This window comes from Arvicanthis niloticus, chromosome 2 (genome assembly GCF_011762505.2).
Source record: "Arvicanthis niloticus isolate mArvNil1 chromosome 2, mArvNil1.pat.X, whole genome shotgun sequence".
Lineage (NCBI taxonomy): Eukaryota > Metazoa > Chordata > Mammalia > Rodentia > Muridae > Arvicanthis > Arvicanthis niloticus.
In genome coordinates this window covers 132,729,164-132,747,258 of record NC_047659.1, presented here as the reverse complement: position 1 = coordinate 132,747,258, position 18,095 = coordinate 132,729,164, and the positions used below count along the sequence as shown (strand labels likewise).

General features: G+C 49.8%; 1 protein-coding gene and 1 long non-coding RNA gene across 4 annotated transcripts in view; one reads left to right on the top strand and one right to left on the bottom strand.

Moving 5' to 3' along the window:
• Positions 1–18,095, bottom strand: part of Hnf4a (hepatocyte nuclear factor 4 alpha) — a 62,506-nt gene that overhangs the window by 22,044 nt on the left and 22,367 nt on the right. The window contains exons 1-2 of one of the 3 annotated variants that reach the window (XM_034496647.2): positions 4,683–4,879; positions 296–470 (exon numbers count right to left, since the gene is read on the bottom strand). In XM_034496647.2, coding sequence (XP_034352538.1) covers positions 296–470; positions 4,683–4,797 — 290 coding nt within the window. In that variant the 5' untranslated portion in view covers positions 4,798–4,879. Of the gene's footprint in view, positions 1–295; positions 471–4,682; positions 4,880–18,095 lie in introns of those variants that run through there. The other 2 variants (XM_076930190.1, XM_076930191.1) reach the window with 2 other exon arrangements.
• The window catches only part of LOC143441487 (uncharacterized), a 56,292-nt gene continuing 48,478 nt past the window's right edge, over positions 10,282–18,095 (top strand). The window contains exon 1 of the long non-coding RNA XR_013108959.1: positions 10,282–10,757. This is a non-coding gene — a long non-coding RNA (uncharacterized LOC143441487). The remainder of the gene's footprint in view (positions 10,758–18,095) is intronic.

Here is an 18,095-nt window from a genome sequence, read left to right as displayed (position 1 = left end):
GTTTTCATGATCTTGGGGTGGGGGGCACTGGGATATATGGAAAGACTTAGGGCCAATGCCTTCCTTGTTGGAACCTAGAAAAAGAGCTAATTGGAGGGGCGGTCCTATCCCCTCTAAGGTTGTTAGGCAGTTACTAAATTAGCTGCTCACACCTGGATCCACAGATGCCAAAAAAACTAGACTGTTCTTGAATGTCTGGAAAGGCAGATGCTTCAAGATGGACCCTCACAGGACATGAATCCCAATATACCCGTGTCCCAGCTGAGAAAGTTAAAGGCCTGAGCTGGCTCCTCACCTGCAGGAGTACATGTGGTTCTTCCTCACACTCCTCCTGAAGAATCCCTTGCAGCCGTCACAGCTTGAGGCTCCGTAGTGTTTGCCGGTGGCCCGATCACCACAGATAGCACACAGGGCACTGACACCCAGGCTATTGGATGAATTGAGGTTGGTGCCTTCAGATGGGGATGTGTCTGCACCAAAAGAGGGTGAATAAGGATCCAGGATGGGGAGAGAGTAAAACAAACCAGAAACAAGCCTGAGACTCACAATGGGCTACCTGGAGCTGGGGGCTATGTCAACCCCGTCCTGTTCCCCTCAGTGTCCAGTGGCTTTTGGAGTCTCAGTTTCCGGTCTATAAATCAGAACCAACTGCACTGCTGATCACCTGGGGCACCTGCTAGTACTTGCTTCAGCTTCCCCAGGAAGGAGAGGAAACCTCGCCACCAGAGTCATTTACAGACTCCTAGTTAGGAGCTTTGGGGACATTGACTACCCAGCCACTTTGTTATTGGCACTGGACCAGGGGGACATGAGCTTAGTCTTCAGACTCCACAGAACCTCCCAAAGAGTGGAAAGATATATGCAGAGAACATTCTTTCTTTGCTTCTAGGGTGGGTGCTGACAGAGTTGCCACATCTGGGCAGATGTGAGACCCTCTTACCACAGGCCCGAAGCCATTTCTCATCTGAGTTTGAGGACAGACTCAAAACCTCTGGCAAAGGAGATTTCAACTTGTGTGCCAAAAGTCCTGGGCATTTGTACTGGTGCTACCCATAACTCACCTCTGGTCTTGGACCAGCCCTTTTCCTAGCCCCAGTCTCCCTGACTGCGAAGGGATCAGTTTAACTGGTTTGGCTGTTTTTAGAAATATATGTATATATATATATTTTAACACACATACACACACACACACACACACACACACACACCAACCAAAAGATTGCACTTTTTCTAAAAGCAAATCTTCCACCACATATAAACTCTTTAGGAAAATCTCATCGCTGGGAAGGTAAAGTCAGGAGGACCAAGAGTTCAAGGCCAGACTCAGCTAAATAGTAAGTTCCAAGTCAATCTGGGCTACCTGAGACCTAATCTCAAAAATAAATAAATAAAAATAAAAATAAAAGTAAAGAAAGAAAGAAAAGAAAATCACCCTTCAGAGATTTCACTCTATAATCATTCCTACACACACAACACACACACACACACACACACACACACACACACACACACACACACACAGAGGGTTTCCATAGAAACTTGGCCTATGACCTTGGTTCCTAAGGAATGTCCTATTGCAAACTGGAGAGGGCTGTGGTACAGTGAAGCAGAGGCTCAGAAGCATCAGCATCGGATCAAATCCCCATTGTCCTGTGGCACTGGGTTGTTTCTTGTAGTTGCCCCCCCACCGCCCCACCCCCACATGTCAGACAGAGCATCATCATCTCCCGGTGCAGTCCATAGTCAGTGAGTCAGTCAGCCGGAAGTGCTTGCCATACAATACGTTCTAGAACTGTCTGTGAGGTAAACACTTCGCTGCAGAAGAGAACTCGCCCAGCAGGTGTCTTGCAGCTGTTCCTCACTTCTGCTGTCTTCTGGCTGAACCGTTCATTCCTAGGACTTCCGAGTGTTCCGAGAGGAGTTCCCTCCGGTGGTAAATTATTCCCAAGGCGGGGATAATTGTTAAGCTTCATTGGCTCTTCCTCCCTCATCCTCTCCTCCCTTGACCCCCAGGGAGAGCTGAGCCCGCAACTTGGGCTGAGGCCGGCAAGGTGTCCCCTTGCTGGGCTGCATGGGCTGGGGGCACAGTCAACTGGATCATCTCCCCATGAGGTCAGCAGGCCACGTCCATTTCCCAGTTAAAAATACTGAGGCTAAAAGAGAGCAAGGGACTTTTGTCCAGTATCATTACACTGCTGCCAGGCAGAGGGGCTGGGTTACTATACTGTGCTCTAGCCACGTTGCCCATGGCTGGGGATCTGTGGGAACTTTAAAAACAAGCCCCTTCTGCTGTTCCTGAATCAGGGATGGGACAGACACCCTTAACACCTTCTACCCATTAGCTCATTAGCTCCAACCACTTTGGAGGACAACTTCCTATAACCTCAACTCTCAGAACTCGAGAAGGGCATACAGATCCTTCCGACATATGCCGAGTCCTAGAGACCACCCGTGTAGGGACCAGGATCAAGCAAGCTCAGAGAAATATCTTGTAAAGCTTATATGCTCTTCTACCTGTCCGAGTTTTACAGATGAAGAAACTGAGGCTGGGGAGGAAGGGTTTTTCCAGAGCTGGGGGTGACTGATGTGTCTCAGCTGCAGGTACAGGAGTACAGACCTCTTAGATACTGAAGGGGCTGTGTGGTGGCCAGGAGTGTGACTGCAAATACTGTCCCTGTGGGGGTCACATGCTACCATCTCGGGCATGGCAACTAGTTTGCCCTGAACACTTCCCTGATCGGCTCCTCTGAATCACCTACAGCCAACAAGGCTGGAGTAAAGGAACCCATTTCCATACTGCACAAGAGACAAAGAAGGAGGTAATGTACCCGAGGTCACACGGTACTTGGCAAGAGATACTATGGGCAAGCAGTAGGGGTGGGGAGGATGGGGGGTTGGGGGCAGGGAGGAGACTGACCATGGACAGAGCCCACACACTGCCTCCTCCTTCTGGCTAGATCGAGAGGGCACATAGCTTTCCAGACCTAAGCCTCCAAGTTTGAAAGCTCCTGCACAGTAAGAGTCACGGATGGAAGGTGGTGACAGACCAGCCCCAGCCAGGTGCCATCTCTCCAGTGCTAGCCTGGAACCTGGTCCCATCTTTTCCAGAAGCTTCCCATCCTCCAGGATGCCTGCTTTCTCAACCCTCTGGCAAAGGAAACACCCTCCACCCCACAGACATATTCTCGGTGATATTGGAGCAGATGTTTGAACGACGGTGATACAGGGACAACAGAGACACGAACACATGCTGCTGCCGTGAATCCCGAGTTTGGGTATATAGTTACAATTAAGACCTTCACAACAGCCGGGAAGTGGTGGCCCATGCCTTTAATCCCAGCACTTGGGAGGCAGACGCAGGCAGATTTTTGAGTTCGAAGCCAGCCTGGTCTACAGAGTGAGTTCCAGGACAGAAACCCTGTCTCGGAAAAAAAAAAAAAAAAACAAAAAACAAAAAACAAAAAACTAAAGACCTTCACAACATAGCCCTGATATTTTGGGAGGCTAGATCAGAGGACCCAAAGTTCCAGGCTAGCCTGGGAGTATGTTCTAAGTTTCAGGCCAGTTCAGGAAAACATACACTCTATCAAAAACAAACAAACAAACGAAACCAAGCTGGGTCTGACAGGCACAATCTTTAATCTCAGAGTCAGGTAGAACTCTGTGAGTTTGAGGATAGCCTGGTCTATGTGGTGAGTTTCAGGACAGCTAGAGCTATGTAGAGACCCTATCTCAAAAAAAAAACAAAAACAAAAACAAAAACAAAAACAAAAAAAAAAAACAACCCAAAAACCAAAAACCAAACCAAAACGAAACCCTGTCAAATGTCACTACACAATCTTGTACACCAGAGAGCGTTATCCGGCAGCACAGAGGCTGTATGCATATGTACAAAGGCAAGGTGCCACCCAGGACCACCAGGCAGAACGCACAGGGTATTTCTACATTTATAAGTGTGTTAGATCTATCACCCACATTTACAGACACTATACATACACACATATATTCAAGCCAAACAAAACAAACAAAACCAAAACAAACCCCCAAACCAAAAACCAAATGGTCCTGGAGACACATACAGATGAAGCCGGGACACAAACTCGAAAAGGGGAACAGACACTCAGGTGTATTCTTGCATTCACCATGTCACTCATACACTTACAAGGACACCGAGGACCGTGCATATAAACACACGCCGCTGGGCCGGCCTTTTGGATAGGAAGCCCGAACATTCTACTTTTCTCCTGAACTCTAGTTTCCCAAACTCTGAAACGTAACCATGCCTCCTGTCACAATCTCTAGAGACAAGACAGACCTTTTGTTGCTTGCACATAGAAGGGCCCAGGGGCCTGAAAGTAGGGCCATGTTGGATAAGATTTCTACAGCCACCCAGAGGAAGCTCACTGTCGTGGCCCCATTTCTTTAACATGGTAAGCAGGGCAGCGTAAGACCCCGGGGCCTAAGTAGGGAGGATCTGGGGAATTTTTCTGTTGGAAATCCACCTCTGCAGGCCTCGGTCACCCAGAATGCCTCTGGCCACAGTACGAAGGCCCACTTGCTTCACCTGGCAACACCTGTACGAGCCTATAGGACCAACCTACAATGTTCTGTATTTCCCCTCCCATCCCAAAGTCCAGTGCCAAAGATCCGCTCCATCCCTGGGCACAACTGCCCCCACCTACCATTGCCCATGGTCAACACTTGCACATTTTCAAACTCCAGGGTGGTGTAGGCTGGGTCCAGAGCAGCACTGTAGTCAGCCATGTCCATGTCGGCAAGGGTTTTAGAGAGTCGCATTCTCTCCTACCCACGCCTCAGCCCCCTGTCCTGCCCTGCCCAGGATGCCACCCAAGCCCCTGGGCTAAGCCCCAGCCCCCCCGTCCCCGCCCTCCTCCTGCCTCCTCCCAGGTCCCTTCTCTGCCTTCCTCTGTTTCAAACTGTCCTCTGGGGAGACTCAGCCTGGCGTCCTGGCCTAGCCTCTGCAGAGGGTGGAGGCTCTGTGGGGAGGGGTGGGAGTTAATGGTTAATCACCCCCGTTGCTGGGTAGGCTGGGAGGAGCCACAAGGATTTGGCAGTTTGTTGGTTTCTGACTGACACCTGGGGTGCTAATTACAACTGTTGGGCCCCCGCTCATTAATATTCAGTTACCAATCTTCCAAGGCGGGGCAGGACTGGCCTTTGTTGGACCATCGTCACCTCAGCAGCCCCCAAGCCCGGCCAAGTTGGACATCCCAGCTGGCATGCTTAGACACTGACAAGTCTACCACCAATGAAGCTCTAAGCCAACCACTTCTCAAATCATTGACTTCCATCCTCAATATGAGATAAAGCTGTCCTGGGTCGCTTGAACTGGAAACCTAAACCCCAAGCCCACGCTTGGATCTTTCGGGTCCTTGCTGAAGAGGATTCTTCTGGTTCCCTTCTGTTTGTCACCTGCCTTGGAAACCTCTGGAACTCACCTTCAGGTCCCTTTCCTGGCCCCTGATAGCTCCTGGTTGCTCCAGCTGGACCAGACACCATGGATGTGACACCTGTCACACTGAATGCTTCCACAGCGCCCACCCGTCCCACAACAAGCACAGACAAGCTCTGTAGCCCATAGACCTGGGCTCATGCTCAGGCACCTGCCACCTGTTACTGTGACTCTGAGTAAATGATTCTCCTTCCAGGCCTCAGTTTCCATTTCTAGACTGTATGGGACAATCTGAGAAGGTGGTTTGGGTAATGCATAAGATATAAAAACAACTGTCAAGGTGTGCTGCAAATGCCTCACTCCCAAACCATCATTTTTGTTCTGCTATGTAGCCCAGGCTGGGCTCAAATTCTTGACACTCCAGCCTCAGCCTTCCAAGAGCAGGAACTAACAGGAATGTGCCACCATGCCCAGCTAATTCCTCTTCTCATTTTGGGGTTCCCCGTCCCTTTTGCCCCCTGTTTCTTTCTGTCCACCTCTTTCCTTTGGAGTGGGGTTCTCTGCCTGGCTCAACATTCATTCCATCCTTTTAAAGATTTCTTGTTTTTTAGATTTAAAATACACTGTCTGGATGAGTGTTCTGCCTGCATGGACGTCTGTGCACCACACACATGCCTGGTGCCTATGGAGGCCAGAAGAGGGCATTGGATCCGATGGAACTGGAGTTACAGACAGTTGTGAATTGCCGTGTGGGTACTGGGAATTAAACTCTGGTCCTCTGGAAGAGCAGCCAGTGTTCTTAACACTGAGCCATCTCTCAGCCCCACCCCCACCCCCACCTTTTTTTAACCTTTAAAACACCTTTTCTTTAAATGTTCATTTCATTGTCTACATCCTTTGTGAGGTTTGACTCTGGACCTGGAGCACCTGTCCCCTCATGAAATCCCCCTCTGGGTCCTTCTCTGCTGACACTTTTGAGACTCCCACTAGCTGGGGAAAGAGTCACAGATCACAGAAAGCCAAATATGAGGGCAGAATCTAAGGAAGCTTCAGGGCCTGTCTTGCTCAGCTAGTTGAAAGAGCAATTCAGAGGGCATGGCGACAACAAAGAGAAAGAGTGAGAAACAGAGTCTGCTTTGGACTGAATGAATGAACCAGAAAAGTGAGTGACTAGGAGGCCAGGTGAATTACTGAGTGAGTGACTGAAACTCAAGAGTATGTAAAAGGGGGAATGACTGACTGAATGAATGAATGAATGACCGATCAAGTGAATGAATGGATGAGTGAATGAATGAGTGTGTGAATGAGCAAGTGAATGAATGGAGTGAATGAATGGATGAGTGAATGAATGAATAACTGAGTGAATGAGTGAATGAATGAGCAGATGAATGAGTGAATGGATGTGTGGATGTGCCCTAACACCAAAGTGATACCATCAGAAGCCCTCTCTCTGTACTCCTCAACTTTGTTATGCCCCTTCTATCCTGTTCCTACAGACAAGATGGACGAGAACATGGTGGCAATCTCGGGAAAGAAAGATATTAACCCAGTGCCCTGGGTTTAGAAACTCCGGGGCCTGCAGGATGGCTCGACACGTATTTGCCTTGCAAGCTTGGTGATCTGAGTTTGACCTGGCATGCCCTGCTTCTATCAAGGACACTCACACATGATTAAAAACAATTTCTATCACTCTCCAAATGGATTTGTGGTTCACATTTCTTCTCTGGGAAACTTTCATTTTAGTGGGGAAAGATCCCAGGCTCATCCCCCCCTTTCTTGGTTGAAGGGAGAGGAAAGATTGGAGCTTGCAGCCCACACCTTAAGATCCCCGAAAGGTCTGAAGATGACTTCCGACCCTTTCAGGCCCTTTCAGGCCCCACTTAGCAACATCTTGTCCCAGTGATCCTGGGAGAAGGGCTGGGCTAGGTGGAAAGGGAAGGCATGTGACAAGCCACCCACAGCCACTCCACAGCATTTAGCATATCTGTTCTCTATGCACCTCACTCCTTCCGAAAAGACACAGTTCCTCCATTCCCCAAGCAGACTGTGAGCGTTAGCCAGTCAGAATTTTATTGGGGCAGCAACCCAATAAGTCTTTTTATGGATGACAATGTAGATTCCACTAAATACAGTCTGTGATGAACTAGGGTTAGCCAGGACACATCCCATATAGACAGCTATCAAGAGGAAAAGAGCTTTCATGGGGACAGCTACAGGTACAGAAACAATGGCGCACATGGCGTGTTGCAGGCTCCACACCCATGTCCCACCCGGTCACGGCTCACGCATTGCAACCTACCCATTCATGGATCATAAACTGAATAACTATCTCATTCATAATTCCCTCCACCTTCAGCTGACTCCGAGCAGAACCCTCCAGGCAGTCCTCCTTGGCCTACATGGGTCACACCTGTGCGCCCTAACGATCCGGAGTCTGGGACAGGTGATTTTGAATCTAGTGTCTGTAAAATGGGCCTAACCTGTGGATTTGTAGTTGTTTTAGTGACAAGCAAGATCACGCTGTCACTCAGCTGTCTCTGCCCATTGCCTCTATAGATCATGGGGTCTGACATATGTGGGTCAAGCATCTGCTATCTCAGATACTGCTTTTCTCGGCTCTGTTCCTGCATCAGGTAAATGGGGTAGATCCTTCCCACAGAAAGGTGGCTGTGGTCAGTACGTGACCAGAATGTCAGTCAGCCCTCCAGAGCCACAGGTTCTATATCCAAGGCCTGACACTTAGGATGAAAAATATTAGGGGAAAAATATATCTGAGCCGGATGCAGTGGACACTGAAGGCAAAGAAGACCCAGAGTTAAGGTCAGCCTGGAATATACAAAGCTCTGTTTCAACAGAAAAGGGGGTTTGGCAAAATGGCTTAGCAAGAGCTTGCCTCTCAAAACTGCTGGCCTGAGTTCGGTTCCTGAACCCACAGTAGCAGAGAACCAATTCCTAAGCATAGTCCTCTGAAGTCAGCAAGATCATGCCCACCCTCAGTCTACCTCTCTATCTCTGTGCCCACCCTTATACACCTCTCTATTTCTGTACCCACCCTTGCCTCATCTGTCTGTGCCCACCCTCACCCCACCTCTCTATCTCTCTCTACCCACAAATAATAGTTTTTCTTTTATTTAAAAACAAGAAAACGGTTCTGGGGAGATGGCTCACTGGGTAGAGTGCTTGCTACCCAAGCACAAGTACCTGAGTTCAAATCCCTGGTGCCCACATGAAAAATTTGGCATGCCTTATGTGTTTCTAATCTCAATAATAGGAGACAGAGACAAGAAGATCTCAAGGCTCATGACCCAACCAAGCAGTGAGCTCCAGGTTCAATGAGAAACCCTGTCAGTAAGCAAAGTAAAAAGTGGTAGAGGAGGGAACAGATGTCAGAGCCACGGACAGACACACGCATGCATACCCAACCTACACATACATATGCACACAGCCGAATAAGCGAAGCCACAACATGTGAGCACCCATAGTGCCAGTGTTATTTCTGACCTCAGCATGCTCAAATCAGGATATTTGTTTATTCAAGATGGGATTTACTGTGTTACCTAATGGAGCTCAAGCAAGCAATCCCTCTGCCTCAGCCTCCTGAGAGCTGGGTCACAGGCAAGCACCACTTGTCTGGCCATTATACACTACATTCCCTTGACTCCTTAACAACATTAATCCAACAAGAAGACAAACATAGCACTCCCACGGTGCTATACATAATCTGGAGTTGAGTAAAAATGCAGCAGGCCACGTATGGGTCATATGCAACGCAGCCGTCACTCATATCAAGTACCCGTGAATTCGGCTGAGGAAGGTGCGGGACCTCCCTTACAGATGCCCAGAGATATGGTATGCAACAGCACTGATTATCACCACTGGTCGGTGACTTGTGGCTCCCCTGGCCACGAGACCTTTGGGAATTAGAACTCCTAGTCAGGGGAGCACCTAGGTAGGGCGTTTCTCAGCCTCGATACCCTTGGTGTGGAACTCTTTCGTCTTCTTTATCCTTTCTTGTTGAGCTGTCAGGCCCCAGCTCAAGGGGTAGCAGCCTCTGGAAGAGACGAATTCAGAGCTCGCCTGGAGCTCCAACTCCTTCATCTTGCAGACGGAGATGGAGCGTGAGCAGGGAAGAGGACGGTCCAAAGAGGTGGCAGCTAGCCAAGAGCTGGGCTGGGAGCTCATCCCTGCTGTGAACAGAGGTTTAGGGCCCTGCCACAATGGGCCATCTCCATCTCCCTCGCTCCTTCTTTGTGAGACCGGGCCTCACGTAGCCTAAGCTATCTATGTAGCCAAGGATGACTTTAATTTCTGATCCTCTTGCTTCTACCTTCTGAGTGCTGGGGGAGGGGAGTGCCCACCATGTCTGGTTCCCGAGTCAACCCAGGGCTTCACGCATGCTAGCTAAGCCCTGTACTGACTGAACAACGTCCTCAGCCTCTCAACCAACCGGCAGTAATATCACTTTGCTATGGAAGCATGTTTTCGGCCTCATGATAAGAACCAGCCCACCACTCTTCTCTTTTTTTTTTTTTCCTGAGGCCCGGGGTGTTCTCATTTTGTAAGACCAAATGGCGACTCAGTGAGGTGAAGCACATTTGCCTGAGAGCCATGAAGCGTGTAACAGAAGAGTTTCCCATTTGGACCAAGGCTGACTTATGGGATCGAGGGTCCCTCCCTCTGTGTTGCCCCACATCTGGGGTCAGTGGAATAACTACAGAATCCTGGAGGTTGGGTCTGGCTCTAGCTGGTTTCCCTGTCTCTGTACAGCAGGGGTGTTCTTATGAACCTCAGTAACCTCGGCCCTGTGTCTGGCCACGTGCAGGTCTAGAGGCATTCTACGGACCTCCTGCCACCTGGGGCCACTTGGCGCCTCGGCCTCTCCTCTCAGAGCTCACCTTACCTCTATCTCCTCTCCTTCCTCCCCCACCTACCACCCAGAGAGCTGTGCAGGGGAAACCTGCACTTATCAAGACAAAGAACAAAAGTCGTGGGGGCAAGAAGCCAAGAGTCATGTCTACTCTGGGGTAGGGCCTGCAGCTTCGCCCCTTTGAAATTTCAAATTCCAGTTTGTGGACAAAGTCCTAACTATCTCACAATATAGGTCCCCAACTGCTGACCAAACTCCAGTCCAAGCGGCCACCTGGCCTGAGGCTGGCCTGGCTTTGCCGTTTCCTTTGGCAGCTCCCAAGATCTGAGGGTAGAAGTCCTGGGCAGGTGGGACCTGCCAGGCCATCCTGCATCTCCCATGGGGCTCACAACCCAGGGACCCCCGATCCTATCTGAGAGGACCAGCTCTTCCTGAAACTGGAACCTGATACTTGTTGATGCCAACAACTGAAACCAGGTGGGTACCCTTTCTGGGCCTTTCTGCTCCTTTTTGACCTCCTGTGCCTTCTCTGTCCCACCATGGCTCAGTTCCATCAGGACCTCCCAGAACTTCAGACTGGAAAAGACATCTTCCTAAGCTAGCCATAGGGCAGATGAAGACCCTGAATCCCTCAAGGGAAGGGTACTTGCTGCAGGTTGGGAGTTGGGCCAAAGACCTGAGACCTCTCACCAAGCCCAGAGGGGAGAAGGGACTTGCTTCAAGCTAATTAGTGGTGGCACGTGAACTCTGACTTAATAAAAGGGCTTCCATCATCTTCTTATCCCACAGACTGTGCATGGCTGCATGTCTTTCACTCAATGACTGTTGGCCACTGGCTTGCTCATTGACCAGAGTATCTCAGAGAGGAAGATGAGGGAGCTGGGGGCTGAAGGCCAGCGGTTTTAGAAGGAAACATTTATGTGGTTAACTGATAACTGGGCCCCATCCCTGGAGCCGCCAGTAGCCTCTTCCTCCCTCCCTGTCCTCAGTGTGATTAAGATGAACTTACCTGTCTGCTAATCATTGCTGAGAGTGTTGGTCTTGCTTTAAAAAATTAACTGGGCATGAGTTTGCGATTTGTCTCACCCCTAACCCTGAAAAGGCCCCGGGTGGGCAGGAGGCCTCCTGGGTTATGCAAGAGGCCATTGGCCTCTCCACACACGTCCAGCAGCCTGTGCTGCGCCCTCCGGAGGGGAGACTTTGCTCAAGAGTCAACAGCCTGCATGTGCCCTGCTCCAGGGCCTGAGTATATTTGCTCTGTTACCACAGGGAGATAAAGATAGCTGGAAACATCCCGAAGGGGGATGTGAAGTAGGGGCTTGTAGCTCCAGTGTCCAAGCCAGAGAATCTTAGGGGAGATGCAAATGAAGACTTTTGAAGCTGGGTCCTGGGGTTCCCAGGAGCCCACAGAGGGAGTCACATGATGCCTTTTTAGGTGACATCTTAATAGTTCACTTTCAAGTTGGGAAAGTACTGGTCCAGACCCAGCAGATGAGAGAAGGAGGCAGAGGAGGGGATGCAGCCTAAGAACAGGCTATAACATAGTCTGGGTCTCCTGGGACAGAGATGACAGGTATCTCTGGGTCTGAGTGATGTGTTGAAGGACATCAAGAGGACATCTTTTCCTCTGCTGAACAGATCTCTGAGAGCCACCAGAGGCCCAAGTTAGGGGATGTCAGCTGTGTCTTGTAGATCTCTGAGTAGTTCCAGCAGCAGAAACGTGAGATAGGGGCACCTCCCAGCCTTGGTTATGTCCTATCTCTGGAAGCATCCAGCCCTTAGAGACACACAGAAGCCAGAGCTTCCCAGACTGTCTGGACCCTTCAGCTTCAGTTTCTTCCCTATATGTTGAGAAAATGCCTAAGTTCTAACCCACAAGGATGAATGGCACCAAAGACATAAGCAATGCTTGGACATCTGTGCCAGTAGCTTTGCTCATGAATTCTCACACTGCTCTGATGCTGGGTTTTTCATGAGTGGTTTGTGAAGACGGCTGGCCCAGAGAGGTTGAGTTCTGTTCCCAAGCTCACACAGTTGATAGGAACTAAGATGGCAGACTTGAATCCAACCTAACTCCAGAAGCTGTATTCCTAGTCTTGAGGTTGCCCTAATCCTTTCAAGACTTTCCCAGACAAATGCTCAAGAGAGCCTGGCAGTACAGGGGGCATGGAAGCAGCTCTGGGTAGACAGCAGTGCATTGTGGGAGGTTCTGACAGGAAAGACTTAGGGAGGTTTGGTGAGCAGATAGTCTGGGGAATGATCGGGGTAGAAGCCAGGATTTGGGTCCCGTGGGCGGTGTTTCCTGAGGTCTGTTTGCCTATGGCCAGGTGGCTTATGACATCTGAGCTGACATTGTCACTGTCCTGTTTGTGTTCTGTGAGGGTGACCTTGGCCTGTGTGGAACCCGAGGGGTGATGGGAAGCCCCTGTTACACCAAATCCTGGTCTTGGGAATGAGGAATGAGTCTGATACTCAGAAGTCACCCTTAATCCCCCTGACTCCTGTTTGGAGGGACCCCAGGGATTTGTCTGATTTCATCAGGGTAAAGTATTTGGGAGTTAGGAGACAGGCCAGGATCATTGTGTATCATTGCACAGGTCACTCACTGCACAAATATTCCAGTCCAGAAGGCTGAGGTGGGGGATGGTGCAGGGGGTGGAAATCTAGCCCTGATTCCAAAGCCCCAGGGCCTGGTCTATCCAAAGGGGATACATTTTCTTATTTGAGCAAACGTTCCATGTAAACCATTGAACAGCTTGTTCCAGTTTGTTTTCAGCCATGCGTGGTCCTGGGAAAGACCATTTCCCTCTTTGGTCTTCGTTTCTCATTTGGAAAACCAAGCTGAAGTTTCATTCTGGGTAATGCCAAATGGAATCATTTGAGACAGCAAAAAGTTTTTTAAAGGCTTGTACTGGAGTGTGGCTCGGTGGTAGAATGCTTGCCCAGCATGTGACAGGCCCTGGCCATCCCCCAGCTCCATACAGGGAACAAAAAGGGACAGATAAAACAGTGACTCCCAAGCTGTCACAAGCCAACAGGCAAATCTTTGGGTTGGATAGCCAGGAAGGCAAGGTAGCACACTTCTGTAGTTACAGCAGGAGACTTGGGAATTCCAGGCCAACCTGGGCTACATCGTGATGAGAGGAAGGCCAGCCTGGGCTTATGTAGTCACACTCTATCTCAAAAATAAAAATCTTGGAATGGGAGGCACAGTGCTAGGTGTTGGAGATTTTCAAAGAAATCTGGTGGGTGGCCATAATTCTGAACCTCTGTGGGGTCAGGGAAGGCTGGAAATAGGTTAATGCAGGTCCAGATTTGACTGTGTACAAGTCAACCCTTTTGTGAGGCTCAGCTTCCCCATCTGTTAGGTGGGTCAGGGATAACTTCCTCTCAAAGTCAGAATGCTGATTCATGGGTGATGTTTGTACCACACTTGGCTCTATCTGCAGTTTGTGCACAGCTCCAATTCCAGGGACCAACGGCTATTGCTGGTATTATTGGCAACAGCATATTGGCTTCCAGGTCAAGGATGAAATGACCTGGAACTAATTCCTAGGACATGTGCTGCAATCTTCGCTGCACACCTGTCGCTATGGAAGTATGTGTAATTATTATTATTATTATTTACTATTTTACCGCATTTGTTTAAGCCTTTCATCTTAAATCCTTGCTACATTACTGTGTTTCAAACTAAAAATATAAGAAGGTACCTGTCGAGACTTGCTTCCCCTGACTGTCCATCACTGCTCCCAGCTTCTGTACCACCTGGGGCCATTTCTTACTTTTTCTTGTCTTCCAAGTGTTACAGGAGCCTTGTGTGTATGTCCAGGACATGTGCACTCCTGTGTTTCCATGCAGCCTCCTGCACTGTCCTGCGCTTTGCTTTCCTCATTTTCTGTGGTGGTCAGTAGGTTATCTGACACCACTGGGGCAAGTCTTGGCTAATGAAGAGCAAGCTTAGCCAAGAAGCCTCAGTTTCCCAGGGAGGCTTTTGCACACATAGCTTAGGCTGGTCTTAAACTCCTTAACTAGTGGAGAGAATGACCTTGAACTTCTGGTTCTCCTGCCTCTCCCTTCTAAGTACCAGGCTTACAGGTGTGTACCATCTCAGTGCTGGATACAGAACACAGAGCTTCATTCTCTGTAGGCAAACAAGCCTCTACCAACTGTTCCCCCAGCCCCTGGGGTTTAAATTTCCCTCCTGGTTGCTGGATTGCCAGGGCATTTTGGGTCTGAATCCCCAGAGAGGCTAAGGGGTGAGTAGGGCATCAAAACAGGGACCCAGAGACTAACTGTTCCCCCAGGTAGCATAGTCAGGGCTCTGTAGCCAAGCCCTCCAGCCCCGTGGAGACTGTCTAGAACTCTCTGCCAGCCTCAGGGTGAGTGGGTATACGGCTGGGAAGGTCAGGAGGGAAAAAGCAGTGAGGAAGGGAGAAAGCAGGGCCAGTGAGACAGGCTGCTTCTGGCTCCTGAGGACAGAGTGGACAGAATTGGCGGTGGGTTTTGTTTTGTTTCCTTTTTAACAATGCTGTTTAGGTCACCTTGAGGTCCCCTCTGAATTCTTTACCTACTGACTTTAAGTGGCTCACTTGCCTCTCTCTGCCTCAGTTTCCCCAACTGCAAAATGAAGATGAGACAGCTGCTCAGCCTTAGAGTAACCCTGAAGAGTTTTTGGGAATCTGGACATATATATGTATTTCTGATCAAATGTCCTCTTCCTGTCAGGTCCCTTGTCCTTCTGGGGTGGGATGGGGACTGGGACTAAAGAGTTCCACACGCCCTGAATTCTAAGCTTTCCCCTGAGTCCCTGGTCTCTCTTCTACCACCCTGGGCTTCGTTTTGGACAGATGCGAACTCGAGGGCATACCTGGTGCATCCTGTGGGAAACTCTGGTCCCTGTCCGACATCCTCCTCCTGGTCCTATGGGGTCACGCACGGTGGGCAAACTCTTCATCCTTGAACAACTTCCTGCTGCCACTCTGGCACCCAAGACCCTGTGAGGGCTGCTGGCGAGTTAATCCCTTAATACTGGTCACAATGAGATTTCGGGGACATTGGGAGGTGGTCACCATGGAGACCAAAGACCTTCCCAGGACCCATGGGAGTGATCAGCCACAGGCTTCAACAAGGGGCCTGAAGGCCCAACCTCGACAGGCGTAAGAGGCCCAGGGGCTGAACTTGGGGACCTGCTAAGACCTCTTGCTGCCTCTTCATGTTCTCCTGCTAAGCTGGGAGCCAGCCACATTTGTGGAGAGTCCTGCCCCCGCCCTTGAGCCTCAGGTTCCTTGCCCTCTTTTTAGAGCCCTAGTCACCAGCCCAGCAGCTTTTCTAGAAGAGTTTAAGGCTCCCTTCTGAGTCTGTCAGACTTGAGCTTGAAGCTCTACTTTTCCATCCCAGGCTAGCCCAGGCCAGTACTTCACTTTCCTGGCCTCAGTTTCCCCATATATGAGAACAGTAATGCCACCCTGGCCACACTCAGGGGTCTGGGGGTGAACAGAGACACCCAGTGAGTGTGGATGACAGTCTGATGACACTGCACACTCCCACCCCAGCCACCTGCAGAACCCCACAGCCCAGCCCTGCTCTCTGACGGGCTGTGGGTCTCCATGTCTCACATGGGCTGTCTTTCTCCAAGAAAGTCTTGATGACTTGGGTGGGCTTGAGGATTCCCCCTCTGTTCCTTCCTAGCCCCCAGAGCTTCACACACACGCCGTATTTATCATAGTATCTATCCTGGTGACTGCCGCCTCCTTAGGACTGCCTGCTTACCATGGTTCTTCAGGGGCCCAACTGGGGCTTAAAGTAAATGCGTTGGCTGAATGAGTGAAGAATTGAAGGAATCCACTCATCTAAGCACTCAGCTTTATCAGTTACTGTGGAGGCTGAGCAAGGAGAACAGTGAGGGAGAGCCTTCCCTTACAGGATTGTAGTTAGCAATGAAAATAAAAACATCCCGTGAAGCTTTCAGACAACCACCGTGTACTTTTCAGCATAAGTATATCCCAAATAATGACATGCTCATAACTAAAAAATAAGGGATGGCTCAGCCCGCAAAGACATCTGTCCCCTAGCTTGGCTCTGGTGGCTTAGGAGCCCCCTTTGGGCAAGTTGTCTCTGACCTCCACCAGCCTGTGTCCACCTACACACCCTCACATTAACAATAAATTTTTCAAAAAAAAAAAAAAAAAAAAAGGTTAAGGGAGGGTGTGGCTTATCTCAAATGCACCTGAGAGCTGAGGCTGTGTCTGCCAACCTCAGTCTCAGCCTGGCAAATCGGGCAGGAAGGGAGGTAAATTAAAAAGGGAAGTAAATTTTAAATCGTGAGCAAGTGCCCAGAACAAGGAAGCTGAGAGAGATGGCAGCACCTGGTGTTCAGGTGGCCCGGCCTCTGGATAGGGTGGCCCTCTCCTGCGAGGAGACAATTTTACACCCCAGTGAGGCGTTGTTAGGACAAGCTTAATGTGCACGGTACTTTGTGAGGGACGGGCAGGGGGCTGCTGACTGCTGAGTCACTTGCTAGACTGTGCATTTTTGCACCTTGGATCTGGGCCTTCGCAATCCTGCGTAAACCAGTGGTCCCACCCCCCAGGTCAGCCAATGTCCTCGGCGGGGCCGAGAGCCAGAGGAAAGGGGCCAAAGGAGCTGCGCAGAGAAGCGTGGCCACCTAGCAGAGCTCAGCGTCCTAATACCCTAGTCTGGCCCATCCCTGTGGCGACAGAAACCAGCGCTGCCAATCTTTCCCCTGACTGGCATGCAGCATTGCGATTTGGCCTTCGAGGGCTCCTCCTAGTGGCCAATGTGGGAACTGGCGCTCAGGGTCTCCTACATCACATACATCCCAGGAGGCCTCACTGTAATCCAGTCACAGCCTGCTGCCACTGCACCAACCAGAATGCAAGATTAAAAAAAAAAAAAAAAAAATCTATCCTGCATTTCCAACTTCAATGAAAGTTCGGGTTCCAACCCCAGGAGCCAGTGTGCGGGCGCCTTTGAGGAAGTTCCCAGGCTCTGTGCTAGCATCAAACAGAAGCCTTTATTTGCATTCATCGTCATTTAGAATGGAATTCATAACATTAAATACCACTCCCTCGTCATAAAAGTTGATATGGAAGCTGCAGAGAAGGCTCAGTGGTTAACAGCGCTTACTTGCAGAGGACCCTAGTTGGGTTCCCAGCATCTATGGGGTCGCTCACAACACTACCTCCAGTCCCAGGGGATCAGATGCCTCTTCTGGCCTCCATGGCTCCTACACACTCATCACAAATAAGCTCACACAAACACTTGCATATTCACATACCACACACACACAAGTGTGTGCACGCATGCACTAATATTTAAATAAAATAAATAAAAGTTAGCATGGAGATATGAGTGAAATCAGCTCTGTTCATTAGGCTCATATTAAATACACTGGAAGCTTTGTCCGATAGGATGGCTTATTCCGTTCCTAAGTTCTTAACACCACCACCACCACCACCACCACCTGGCATATCCACCTCCATCTTCATTAAAAAAAAAAAAAAAAAAAAAAAAAAAAAAAAAAACTCAGTTTACACTATCTCTGACAGTGGCTAGAATTCCCCCCTCCCACACACACACATACTACAGCCAACTTGGGCACAATCACCATGTTATCTGGAAGCCAGCAGAAATCTGTGCACAACTCTTCCTTGCCCCCTCTGGCTCCCCTGCCATCTACTCTTCACGAGAAGCCGGACCTCGATCATGTGCAAATATGCCTTGCCTCTGATCTTTTCCTCGTTAAACTTTTACAGTGTCCTTGCCTCTGAGTCTGATGACCTGAATTCAATCCCC